The 14123-nt window shown below is 49.4% G+C and overlaps 1 protein-coding gene across 3 annotated transcripts in view; it reads left to right on the forward strand.

The window, feature by feature from the left end:
* ANO2 (anoctamin 2) overlaps window positions 1-14123 on the forward strand; it is a 324700-nt gene that overhangs the window by 264220 nt on the left and 46357 nt on the right. For all 3 annotated transcript variants that reach the window (XM_021690626.1, XM_044915480.1, XM_021690625.1), the window contains 3 exons: window positions 10019-10130; window positions 12095-12152; window positions 12295-12395. In XM_021690626.1, the coding sequence (XP_021546301.1) occupies window positions 10019-10130; window positions 12095-12152; window positions 12295-12395 (271 nt within the window). The remainder of the gene's footprint in view (window positions 1-10018; window positions 10131-12094; window positions 12153-12294; window positions 12396-14123) is intronic.

The following is a 14123-nucleotide window of genomic DNA, read 5'->3' on the forward strand; positions in this document are numbered from 1 at the left end:
GGGGAGGGGGAAGAGCCTCCTGCCGGCCTGTCAGTGTGGCCAGGGGAAGGGTGTGGCATGAGGGGATCCTGCCATTGTCTGGGGGTGGCGTGAAGTCTTGTGAATGTTGTCTGGGAGGGACCAGGACCATGGGAGGCTGCTGCTAATAATAAGAGAGACCTGATCATGGTTATAGCCCAAGTTCATGGCACAATTCATTCCAGTTACAGGAAACCATGATTACGAACGTGCTACTTATAATAGTTTAATACAACTGGCAAGAACTCCTTCCCAAACTTGAGCTGTAACTATGAACATGTCTCTTTCATGTTTCCAGTTAATCGCGGAAGCATTCCTCTCTCCTGTTAGCAGGAAGTCCAATACATTCCTCTCCTTTGGGGTTTCTCAGAACCCTGACTCAAGACTTAAGCCACAAGAAGAGAAAGGAGTATGGTGGGCATTGTCTGTTTGCCGTGTTTTCCCTCCAGACCCCTTCTCCCCCCTTCTCCACCACGTCCTGTGCCCCCAAGCCCCAAGCAGGTGGTATCACAGGGGGTCCCCGACTCTGACTTCCAGTTGGGTCCAGCCGACAGGAAGCCGTGGGAGAGGAGGAAGCCTGGCGGGCAGGAGAGGGAGTTGGGGGTAGGTCTCCCCTGCTTCTCCCTCATCTCTGGGAGAACTGCCTCCTTTCCTAACCACGGCTTCTACGGGATGAGTCCTCCCTCACGGTCCTTCTTGGGCTCCAGGGACACCATGTCTTCTTTTCACCCCTCCGCCGCTCTAAGAGAAGCTTCATTAGATGCACGTCCTTTGAACCATCTGAGGTGAATTCTGTTTCCTGCTGGGATCTTGACTAGTTAGAGGTGGTCAGGCCAACATCCTTGTTTAAACAGGGAAACACCTGCAGTATGTCCGGCCCTTCACTCTTTCGGGTCTCACTGCTGCACACCATTGTTGCTGGACGCCTGCCCTGTCCCATCTGACAGAAGAAGCTGGGCCCTCGCTGAGAGGGTCGCTCCGTACTGCAGGTCCCAGGCAGCCCATTGCTCCTCAGGGAGGATGATCCTCCCCTCCAGAGTAAGCTCAGTGGGGGGGGGCTGTAGCTGTCAGGGTCCCCTGCTTTCAGGGACTCGTATGTACCTCCACCCCCATCTCCAGGATGCCCTCCCTTCTCGCCCTAGAAATCCACCTAAGGAGCCTACAGCTGTCCTCTTAAACTTGCACAACACAGTAGGTCTGATGCTACCCCTTTTCATCTCCCTCAGAGAGAGGTTACCCTCAGCGACTCCAGGGACCCTCACTAACCCAAGTGATGCCCACCCCAACCTTCTAAGAGGACTCTGTCAGAGATTTTTAGGTCACTTGCTGGCATCTCTCTCACTAAGGATTTTCACTAACACCCAGGTTAAATGCCTGCTACAGTGCTTTGTTACACTAGTCAAAGCAGACATCTGAGCCCTTACTCTCTGCTTGGTGCTCCCCATACTTGGTTTCCCTCAGTCTTTACAAGAGATGTTTAAGGAAGGTCCCATCTTAGGAATTGGGACAGTGAGGCTTGGCAAAGGAAATCACTTGTCTAGGAACACTGGGACCGAAAAGCCCAAGGTCTTCGTCTGTTCTTCTGTTACAGCCTTGTGACTTGTGTCGCGGGACACAGAAGACCAGAAGCAGGAAGCACTTGGGATATCACCTGGTGCACCGTCCGCCTGAGGCCGCGACTTGCTTGAGGCTCTGGTTCCTCGAAGCTGGAAGCTGGCTGGGTGCTTTGAAGGATGGTTTGCAGTTGGTGCAAAGCTCCTTCCCGCTGGGGGCATGACCCCGGGGGGACAAAAGCAAGGAGGTCCAAGGACTCCGTGTGTCCAACTTTGAGCTTTTAATTTTTTCCTCCAAACCTGTTACCTCTCACGCATTTATTTTCTGTCTCAGTAACTGGAACCACCAACCACTCAAATGCTCGTACCCAAACCCGAGTGTCTTCCTGGACCTACCTCTCTTTCTCTTTTTTTTTTTCTTCCACACCTAGATTTCCAGTCTGTTAAGTATGGCCCATTCCACCTTCAGACATACCCCAGATCTGACCACTGTTCACAGGTTCCATCCTAATATTGGTCATCTCTTGCCTGGACCACTGTAACTTCCTCATTGGTCTCTCTGCTTCTACGACTGTCCCCCCCCACTAAACACACACACACACACACACACACACACATCCAAAGCTCATTTTCTGTGATCCCTTTAAAATCTAATCTTGCTCTATCCCTTCCCTCTGTAGAACCCCAAGGCGATTTCCCATTGTGCTTCCAGTGAGATCTGAAGTCCTTCCTGTGGCCTGTGGAGGCCCACTGACCCGCCCCTGCCTTCCCCTCCAGCTTTACTGCCTACTAAATGCTCTCTCCTTGCTCAGAATGCTCCAGTCCCTTGGGCCTTTCCGTTCCCTGGACATCCGTAGATCTCTCCCATCCGCAGCCCTTCCCTGAGGCTGCCACCCCTGCAGGATCCATGGGGCCTCAGCTGAGAGGTCAGCTCCCCAGAGGCCTTTCTCAACCACTCTGACTAAACTGTCTTCCTGCCCCCTTTTCTTCCCCTCTCCCCCTGCCTTTTATCCTCATTGCTCTCCAGAATGGTACATTTGTCTGCGCCCCTCTTCTAGACTCTCAGTCCACGGGGCGGGGGCGTATTGGTTTGGCCACCCCTCTATTCCCAGTGCCCAGCGCCTGGCACATAATAGCCCCTTGAGAAACATTTGTTGAACAAAAAAAAAAAGGATGAAAAAGATAAACCATTCCCTCTGCGCTGCCTTCCCTGGGAAAAGGTGAGGAGATGGGCTAAGGTGGCATGACTCCCTTCCCACTCAGTGGGCTTGGTTTCCAGACCAGTGTGCTTGTGAGATGATGCACTGGTGTCACAGGAGTGTCTGGTTGCAAACTGGGCTCACCTACCTACCTACCTGTCTGTTCTCTCCCTACTGCTCTCAGTGCCGTGGGGAGACAGTCCTCACAGTGCAGCTGCAACAGTCAGATGCGGAATCCATGTTGAGTGCCTGGACGGTGCCTGGCACACAGTGGCCCATAGCGGGGTCCATCAATCTCTCCTCTCTCTCTCTCTTTCTCTCCCCCTTCCCAGGTGCTCCCTGCCTACTTAGTCTCCTTCTTTCTTAAAATGAGGCGCCCTGGGGTGCTGTCACCTTGGGCGAGGCTGCCAGACAGCACAGTAGGTCTCCCGTCCGTTTGTCTGGGATCCCGAGTCATCTTCCTGACTCTAAGAGGGGGATCCCTTGCAGGAAGACACTCTCTGGGCTGCAGGAGTATCTCAGGAACGCCCATCCTTAATCTCCAGTTCTGGAGCTCTCCGCTCCCTTAGGCAATGGGCGGGCTGCTAAATTACCCAGCTGGCTGGCTTTTCCTATGGGTTCCCTTCCTCTCAATGGCACAAACAAGGCAACAACATCAACACACACAGAGGCTGAGACACACCTACCCCCGCCCCCACAAACACACACACACACACACACACACACACACAAATAGAGGGAAGGCCAGATGGTAGGGCTGTCAGAATACATTGCTGTTTGCAAAAGCTTGATCTGCCCTGAGAGAGAAGCAGGCATCTTTGCCTTCTGACTGAGTCCCAGAGGTTCAGGCCAGGGCTGGTACTAGTTGAAATACACGCTTGGACATCTCCTCATCTCGTTTTGTCGCCATTGCTATATCTGCGCCGGCTGGGCTCTTGGGGGCTCCAGTGATGCTGAGCTGCTCCTCGAAAATTCAGATCCTGCAGCTGGCATCCTCTTGCGGGCCATGCTGTTTCCATATGATTAAGATGGAGCTCTGGGGACTTTGAATTCTGAGCTGGCCCCCTGGGACTAACTTGGGCTTTCATACTAATTATTTTCCAAGGCAGTTTACAGCTGGGTCATTTGTACTCATATTTTGTCATGACACAATGCTCCAGAGGTTTAACACTTAAGAGAAAAGGGGGCTATGTAGTGGCTCGGCCCAGGAATTCTATCCAGTTGCCCTTCTGGTCCTGGATAGAGTCTGCCCTCTGTTGGAAATCTGCTTCAGTAGGTCCTCCTGACCTACTGGCGAAACCCTCAGAAGGCCTCTAATCAACACGGGGTGACTTTCTGGGGGACACGGGATTTCAGGAGTGAATAAGGGTGGAGAGGGGTTGCCTTCTACCTACTCACACGCTCTTCACATTGACTCCCCTCCTGTACACCCCTGTAGCGATCACAATCTAAAGGCACTGTGTTTGGAGTTTTATGAAGCCCGAGGCTCTGGGCCATTTTCTCCTGGGTTTAGGCCCACTCCAGAGGTCTGTGTCTTACGAGGGCATCCTGCCAGTGGCCTGAACTGCGGATTATGCTTGGCCTGAAGACATCATCCCCATCCCAAGTGGACCCTGGGAAATCTTGTTCTATTTCTTGAGTCGTGTAGTCTCTGTGGTAGACGGATGAGGCTCCTTGTGCTGGCTGCTGAGACAGATCCAGTAGTCCAGCTGGAGCTTCCGGGCTTTGATAACCCCCACCCCCATCCCCAGTTATCTGCGTCCCTGGGATGCTGGGGGGGTGTTCCCTGGAAGGCTCAGCAAAGCCCAGAACGGGGCTGCAGAGCTTCTCTGAGGTGGGGGCATCCAGCTGATTTAGTGGCCTATCAAGTGGATTTGGATTGTTTACTGGAAGTGCCCATTATTTATGGTGGCTCATGGCCCTAAGAGCACAGACAAAGGCTGTTTTTAGAACTAAAACTAATAAATAATAACTAGGCCCGTGATTTATCAGCATGGAGGAAGGGAGCCACTCATTTCCAGTTGGAGCAAAGAATCCCAAAAGGATTGGATTCTCTTTCCCAAGAACTTGGAGGAAATTCCTGCAGGGATTGGGAGATCTGAGCACAAAGAGTTCAAAGGAGATTATAAAAGAAAATCAAAGACACGTGCCTCTTTGTACCTCGTCCTTAATCCCCTTCTAGCCACATTTACAAGACAAGTTTACCAAATTTTCAGCTCCTTAGACCTGATTACTCATTTTTGGGTGACACAAGTTTTAATTTTCTTATCTCCCAAATATTTTAAAATGAGAGACAAGGAGTGATTGTTACTGTTGAATTGGCTGCCTCGGGTACACTGGGCAAAGGCTCATAATCCCACTGAAAAATTTTCCTTCCTTCCTCCCTTCCTCCTTCCTCCCTTCCTCCTTCCTCCCTCCCTCCCTCCCTCCCTCCCTTCCTTCCTTCCTTCCCTCCCTCCCCCTTCCTCCCTCCCTTCCTCCTTTCCTCCCTCCCTCTCTCCTTCCTTCCCCTTTCCTTTCCCTTCCCTCCTTCCTTCCTTCCCTCCCTCCTTCTTCTTTCCCTCTCCCCCTCCCTCCCTTCCTCCCCCCTTCCTTCTTTTTTTGACAGGGAAGTTAAGGAACATTTCTGCTGGGCGGCTCCACCCCTCCCCCATCACTCACATTTTCTTCTTTGGCAGGGGCTCTGCCTCACCTCCTGTCCTTCTCTGCCCCTCCCATGGCAAGGGCTATAGCCCTTCTAGGTCCTGCATCTAACTCCAATACCCCCATCTCTTATCTCATGGATAAGATAGGGAAATTTAAATTAATTAAATGAAATTGAAATGAGGGAGATTTCACTCTCTTTCGGCTATTGCTTTCTTGTGATTTCATACCCACAGGGAATTTTTAGTAAATGATAAATACTTTTTCACTATTCTAAATGATATTTTCATGTCATGTCATGTCATTCATTCATTCGTTCGTTCAATAAATGTGCTTAGTCTGATACATCTAGTGTCAGCCGTGGCCCAGCAGAAGGCGGACCTGACTGTGCTCATTGTGGGAACGCCATCCACACTGTGCGTGGCGGGGCCAGGGTGGCGGGCTGGGGAGAGCCAGGGTTGATGGCCACTTGGTGGTTCGGAGTTGGGAGATCTTAAAATGGAAAGCGACCTGTGAATTGTGCAAGACTGTTGAATCTCAGATCTGTACCTCTGAAACAAATAATGCAATATATGTTAAGAAAAAAAAAAAAGAAGAAGAAGGTAGCGGGAGGGGAAGAATGAAGCGGGGGAAATCGGAGGGGTGGACGAACCGTGAGAGACGATGGACTCTGAAAAACAAACTGAGGGTTCTAGAGGGGAGGGGGGTGGGAGGATGGGTTAGCCTGGTGGTGGGTATTGAGGAGGGCACATTCTGCATGGAGCACTGGGTGTTATGCACAAACAATGAATCATGGAACACTTCATCTAAAACTAATGATGTAATGTATGGGGATTAACATAAGAATAAAAAAAATTAAAAAAAAAAATGGAAAGCGACCTTAGAAATGGGTGGCAGGCATTTCCTGGGCCTCAGCATTATTTCCTTTTGTCAAGGAAAATAGGAGTCAGACTGAAGAGAGGGATGTGGATCTTGAGCCCAGGGAAGACTTGAGAAGCATAAGTCAAACAGGGACACATTGGCCTTTTGGTTGGGCAGACTTTGTAGCAGGGAGGGAAAAGCCCTTACAGGTGAAATATCTGTGGGGCTTTGCTTATGTCCATAAACTAAAGAAGTCTCAGTGTTCGCTGTGAGTGGTGAGTGCAGACCATCATCCAAGTGCTTGCTGGGCAAGGCGCCGTGGGACTGGCTGGGCTCCTAGCTCATGGGGCTGTGCCCGTGGCCCTCTACGCGTGGCAGGAAGGAGGAAACCACAAAGCGTCTGCCAGCTGAGGGCTATCGTGGGAGACTGTTCCAGCTTCATCTCCTATAAAATTATGAAAATGTCTCTAGGTTCCCTAGCAGACAATGTTTATTTCCCATGTTGTCTAGAGGACGTCAGGAAGCGTGGGCTGGGAGTTCTGTGGAGGTGGGGAGAGGGGCTGTTTTGGTTAGACCTTCCCAGCTATGTGCCAGCAGGGTCACCTACCAGCTATCCTTTCCACTGATTGGTAGAAAGCGCTCATTAATCAGCATGGAAACAATGCCCAGAACCTTAGGGGCTAGAGATATGCACAAACACCTGGCCACAGGTGGCCCAACTGTGCTGCAGAAAGCAGGGCTGCCAGCTTGGAGGAGGTGATGGCATCAGAGGACACTGTTGAGGACAACAGGAGCTATCGTTTATTGAGGTCCAGCACTTGCCAAGCTCTTGGCTGAGGGCTTTATAAGCATCCTATCCTGTCTTCAACAACCTGTGAGGGAGATGTCGGTATCCTTTCTATATAAGTTCAGTCCTCTACCTACATTCTGCATTTGAAGTCAGGTGTGTCTGATGTGAAAATCTGTCCCTACAGCCATCTCTGGAGCAAAACAAGCAAGTAGTCACTCCCCTCAACATACAGCTGAGCCCAGAATAGCATGACTGGGTGCTCTGTAGGTTCAGCATGGCCTGCCAGGGCCTCCAGGACTGTTAGAAAGCATAAGCAAACTAAAGTAGGCTTGAGGATGATGGGGTTCTCAGAGAATGAACCAGTTTCCAGTGTTGCTGGCTGCCCAGGGGTGACACCATGTTTCTTAGGGTTCATGGGGGCTAGGACATGACTAGAGGATGAGTAGCTCTCATTTCCGCAGGCCTTAGGCAGAAGTTGAGGCCAGGATTGCAACTGTGAGAGTAGCACTATGGCATCTCTAAGCTTTCTGGTTCTCAAGGCCACTCCCAGGGCGAAGGGTCCCCATGGGCTGACGTCTGCCTGCCACAGTCTCCTTGAGTCTCTGCTCGTGCTTGGGCCACTGCTGATGCTATTGGGCATCATCTTTTATACTCAGGACTATGTTCTAAGATTGCAAATGAATGAGGGGCTCACTGTGCTGTGTGGGAAAACAGGTCATGGAAATACAGCATTTTTCTCTCTAAGATCCCCTTTGGCCATGACGAGAGGGGGTAGGATTCTTTGCCACTCACAGATTAAATCTTGAAAAGACTGACAGTTTGCAAAAGGCTCTCCCAGAGACCTTGGTAAATGAAGCTCCTTGCAGGAAGTGTGGAGTCGCCGTTCACCCTGGCAACATGCAGCTGGTGCTCAATGCCTGTGACCTGACCGCTCACAAATATTTCTTAGGTACATATCATGTGGGTTGGGGGTGGAGGGTGGGGAGGTGAAAGAGGAGGTCTGATGGAGACAGCAGTCCAAGGTCCTGATTTCACAGTGTGGTGGAGTAAACATCATCTTTGGAGACAGGTGGATCTGGGTTCAGACCTTAACTCTTCTGTAACCCGAACTTATGGCCTGTATGATCTAGAGCAAGGCTGTCACCCCTCTGGACCTCAGCTGCCTTTCTTTGTAAAAGTGAGATGCGCTACCCCCTCACATAGGTAGGTAAGGAGGAAACGAGTTAGCAGGTGTGTGCGCCTGGGTGTAATGCCACGCGTGGAGCAGCTTGGAGCAGACACTACGGTACAGCACACATATCCCTTTGGCGTCCCTGGAGGTCCCCGCCGCTCCCTGCCTGCAGGCGTTCTCCGGTTGTGAGCATGCTCAGCCCATGTGTACAACAAGGCGGAAGTGCTAGGGAGTCAAGTCCAGCGGTACCCTTCACCCAATGAGGGAGTCCACTTGCTCACTCCTCAGTGTAGTAATTATGAGGGGTGTTTCAGAGTCTCTTAGAAGGTCCCCAGGGGGACTGAGCCCCAGTCACCTGCGGCCTTCAATTGTTCAGAACACATGCGTGCTGCCTTCCCTCTCCTCTCTGTCTCACTACCCCACTCCCTCACCAAAGCTTCCTGGGAGCACTTCCAAAATAAACTACTTACTTCTTGACATAGCAGGTAACCCCAACTAAGACAGAAGACCAATGAAACCTCCTATTGTGATTTTCAGAGGGCATGGAAGTAGGTAATTAATAAGGAGAAATATAAAATACTATAGAAGAAAAAGAGATTACTACCATCTGAAGTCATTGGGGAAGGCTTTGGGAAGGAGATTACAGGCAACATTTGATCTGATTGCTAAAGGATGTGAAGGATTTGTACATAGGGGATGGGACAAGGAAGGGAATATCAGGAGAGGGAACAGAGTTTTGCATCCACTTTTCCAAAGATTGCTGCTAAAGCTGTGTGTGAGTCAGGTGGGCAGACAAGTCAGATGGGTCCATGCATCAACCTCATCTGGACACAACCTCCTGGCTGGCATGGTCCTGATACTTTGGCCCTGTGCTCAGCACACTTTCGGGTGATATTTATCAGTGCGCATGATGCAGGCTAGTGCTTTCTTTCTGCCCCTGAAGTGTGGCCCTGTAACCTCCTATCTTTGCCGAGCCATTTGTCACGATCTGTGAATCCCCAGCAAACACTGTGCCCTGTTGCCCACCAGAACATCCCATGGGTCTCGAGTCTTTTGAAGGCATCAGTGAGGTTTCTGCCAGTGTTTCTTAGGGTCCTTGGGGGATTATGAGCTGACTCCTCTCCTTGAACCTCACAGGACTCGCTGGGGCTGTGACCCCCGAGTTTGAGACATTAGGCTTATGTTCGTTTCACTTATCTGATGATTCTCCATCATTTGAGCGAGTGAGTATAAGGTGTCCCAGTCTATCCAAAGAGCATACAGATGCAGGCTTTCCTGCTGGAAATGAAGGAGGCGAGAAAGAGGAAAAATGTCATGGTACCCAAGACAAGTCTTTGCTGCCTGTTGACTGTAGTTCATCGGTTAACAAGTCTTTTTCATCAGGGACTTTGGTTCAAATAAAATCTTATGGAAGTGGCAATCACACAGTTAAAAGCTGCGTTCCCCTTGATGAGGTGAGGGTGGTTAGAGGAAGTTCTGCTTGCTCACATCCCCCTTACAGGAGTACAGCATGAAACCGCTGCTGGAGTGGATAAGAGGAGGGAAGTGGAGGGAGAAAGGTGATGATTCTGTGTACCCTTTGCCTTCTGTGGCTTCACAGTACCTGGCAATCCATTTGGGACCTCCCGGATGAATTCAGTTCTAATGTGCCAGAGACAGATCGCTTGGTTTCTACTCTGAAGGAATGAGAGCTGAGAGACAATGGTTCATGTAGTCAGGATTAAAACTCTGAAGAGGTGAAAATCTGTCTCTCAGTCTTACCAGCTTTGCTCTTTTCTTTCAGAGGTTCCCAAAACAGAACAGACTTTTGAAGAACGCCTGATACTCAAAGCTTTCTTGCTAAAGTTTGTCAATGCCTACTCACCCATCTTCTATGTGGCCTTTTTCAAGGGGAGGTGAGTATAATGGTTTCACACGTGGAAGTGCAACTTGTCCCTAAGACTGGGTCCCCCGCTAGTCAGCTTGTCCCCACTGTCAGTTCACACTCTCAGTCCCATTCCCCATCTCCATCCCCACTGTACTGTTTGTGAAGCGGTGGCATAAGCGTTATGTCATTTTGGATTAGAATCTTTGGATTCTGATAACCAGAGAAACTATAGGGATTTGACCCTGGGCCCCAGAGGGTGAGTCTTAGAATAATCTGGACCTCCCAACTTTGAGCATGAGATAAGAAGGAATTTCAGGTTTCGTGAATGGCTCATAGGTCTTGCAATGCAATTCTGACACCAGCTACCCCGAGCTAGCACAGACTTCGCAGATTAAGGGCACAGTCTTCCACGAGATTGCCCTCCCTCCAAACACTAGCTGCAGGCTCTGGAGTTCCTATGCCACTCATGATTCAGACCAACTGGCTACAGCCGCAAACTGCTCAGGTTTGCTAATTCTCTAGAATGACTCATAGAACTCAGGAATGTCCTGTACTTAAAATTACAGTTTTACTGTAGAAAGGGGGTACAAATGCAAACCAGCAAGTGGGAGAGGCACATAGGGTGAGGTTTAGGAGGGTCCTAAACAGAAGCTTCCAGGTCCTCAGGATGCATTAGTTTCCTGGCACGTTGATGTGTCCCACCAACCAGGAAGCTCATCCAAGCCTCCGTGCCCAGAATTTGTAAGTTTGCAGTACGTAGGTGTGATTGGTTGAAGCATTCCCCATGTGACTGAGCTCAGCCTCCGCCCCCCTTCCATCCCCTGAGGTCAGGCTGCTACTACCTGGATGAAAGGCCCAACCCTCTAATCACACAGTTGGTTTCTGTGGCATGGCCTCCCCCATCCTGAGTGATCTCATTAGCATAAATTTAGGTATAGTCTCAAGATCCCAACTATCAATAACAAAGAGAATCCTAGGGGGAAGTTCTAAGGATTTAGAGGCTTCTCCAAGAACCAGCAACAAAGGCCAGTCAGATTCTTTATTATGCAATGTGTCTAGCTGTAAAATCACTTCTGACAATTAGATCAGTTGGCTACCTATAAGGAGATTTCCTAGTAGGCATTAACTTTGTCAGAAAAGCTTCCCTAGCACTAAAACCTCATCAAGCAGGCCTGCATAGCAAGAGCTATTATTGTGCATATTTGATAGTTTCTTATAAATAGGTTTGTGACACAAACCACAACCCCCTTCCTGGGATCTCTGCCCTTGACTCGTATAAAATTATAGTAGCAGAGAGACTATCCATATTAATGGGTATATACTCCATTGGTGCTTTCATTCTAGATTTAATATCAATAGCAAATTTCCTACATAGATATTTCAGGCCAAAAAATAGGGTCCCGACCCTTAGATAAATTTGTGGTCTATTGAAAGAGATGGTCTTATCTACAGCACACGCAATGAGTTGCTATCATAGAAGTATAAAGAAAGTGCCCGGGAAATACTTAATTGTGAACAGAGACAGAAGACTTCACAGAGAAGGAAAGATTTGAGCTGAGCCTTAAATAGATGGGTAGGACCATTTCCTGGGAAATCAGAATCTCCCACCGAGGAGCCTCGATCAGAACTCAATTCTTAACATTGGTTGAGAGAGGAAGGTGCACAGATAGTACATTTAGGGATAATCCAAACCTCGTGGCATTGAGGCTCAGAAATTGTCACAGGTGCCCATACACAGGACCTTCCCAGGCGCACACCAGACCCAGCCTCAGCCCCTGTCCCCTGGAACTCGGGTTAAGAGGTGAACCCTCGATGGTCAGGTGACAGCTAGCCAATAACGCAGTGTCCACGCCTGCCCCTGGGTGAGTTGGCCCCTGCCCTGGCCAGTTCTTTCCAGGAGGCTGTTGGGCGGTGCCTCTTCCACTCAGAAGGCAGGCCTTCTAGCAGCCCTGCCTTCCCCTTCCCTAACTCTCCCACACTTCTGGATTTCAGGTTCGTGGGCAGACCTGGAAGCTATGTTTACGTGTTCGATGGTTACCGCATGGAAGAGGCAAGTACAGTCCGGCTGGTGGTGTGCCCGTGCACCCCTAGCCCCGGCCGTCCCCCCTTGCAGCGTGCCTCACTTCTTGCCCTTGCTTCTCTGAGCTCCACTTGGTCTAACCACATCTTCCGTTATCTTCTTTTCCGGGCAGTGTGCTCCAGGGGGCTGCCTCATGGAGCTCTGCATTCAGCTTAGCATCATCATGTTGGGGAAGCAGCTGATCCAGAACAACATCTTTGAGATTGGAGTCCCGTATGTAATGAACTCCTCTTCCCTCTCTGCTTGCCACCAGGGCCTAGCCCAGCAGGGCCAGACTTCCAGCAGGGTGTTTCCGGCCTCCTCTTCTCAGAGAGCCTGGTTATTTACTCCTCTGTCCACTTGACAATAATTTTCCCCATGAGGCAGGGCCCCTCCCACAAGCCTTGTTTGCCGATCTGATTTGGGAGATTTGAAGCTTAGAAAGATTAATAAGCACTTGCTTCAGTAACCTAAGGACTAAGTGGCAGAACTAGGAGTCAGGTAGCTCGGACCTGAAAGTGTAAAGTATGTTTAATGCTCACTGTCCTCCCACTGAGTTAGTAAAAAAGGACTCTCATTATGGTGGATATAAATGAATACGAAAGTTTGAAATACTGTGTAATAATTTAGAGCAATCTCTAAGAAGCTGTGGGATATGTGATCTTAGGAGGGGAAGGATGCAGAGCTGGTAAAGCTCAGACTGGATCTTCACTTGGATCTTCTATTCCCTCCGACATGGTTTGATACAAAATTTCATAGAAGGACCTCTTTCAGTTAGGTGTTGCATGGAGATAGGTGACTCATAGGCACTGGATCTAAAAGAAATGAAAACTCAATAATGAAAATCTACCTTCAGGTCAAAGAAAAATGTAACCCCCCTCCTCCATCTTGCGTTTCTATTGCTTTTTGGTGCTCACGTACCATTCCTTAGGCTCAATGCTTTGGGTGTTTTTCTGCCCTCACTCCGAGACAGTCGCGGGTAGCCCTTGAGTATGTGCCTTTATAGGAGGAGGATGGGTAAGAATGTTGTGTCTGGCCATCCTGTTGCACCTCCCTGCTTAAGCCAGCCTCTAGTCATCAGTCAGGAGATCACTTTTGAGAAACTCCGCCCTCTGAAAGTGTGCCCTGTTCCCAGCTTTCTGATCGAAAGTCATTCAGTGATAGTCGAGCGAAGCTGGTGAAACACATGGCCACCGTTCTCTAGGAGCTTACCATCTCAGAGAGAGACCACATTTGTTATGGATAAACATCCAGAAAATATACAGACCAAGAAAAGATGTACCAAAGCCCCATCTGGCTCCTTTGAAGCTACATGACCAGCCCATCCACTCCTGCTACAAAGGAAAGTCTCCATTCTCCTTCAGACATCTGGGGAAGACACCTGTCCTTCCAGTGTGTCGTTATTCTGCTCTGGATGGAATTGTACACAGCTTGCAGGCATGAGGTTTATTCATCCCTGGACATCTGCTCTACCACTTAGTCCATTCACTCTGGACCCAGAGGAGTTTTATAGAGGATAAGAGAGACAAGAGCTCAGGCATATGTTTGGATAATGTATTGGCATGTCCCCCCACCCATCAACTCCATCGGCTCCATAACAGATGAATTAACACATGGCTATTTGCCTTGAAGGCTAAATTTTCTTGTTTATGCTTGATGCGTGTTTAATATGCCACACTTTAATTGATGGCAATTGCACAGGGACTCATAAAGCTATGGGCAAGTCACTTCTTTAAGTCTTGCTGTCCTCCTCTCTTGATGAAAATGATGGCATAAGAATCATCTCTGAGGTGTTCTCATTTCAGCTCTGACATTCAGTGACCTTCTCCTCTATTCAGTGAAACTGGACACTCCTGGTTCCAAATACAGGTCACTTCTGTTTCAAAAGATTGTTCCTCATTTCAGTTTCTAGTCTGCTAGAGGAAACATACAATGTAATTATGTAGTTAATTTCATATATAT

Source organism: Neomonachus schauinslandi, chromosome 5 (assembly GCF_002201575.2).
Source record: "Neomonachus schauinslandi chromosome 5, ASM220157v2, whole genome shotgun sequence".
Taxonomy (NCBI): Eukaryota; Metazoa; Chordata; class Mammalia; order Carnivora; family Phocidae; genus Neomonachus; species Neomonachus schauinslandi.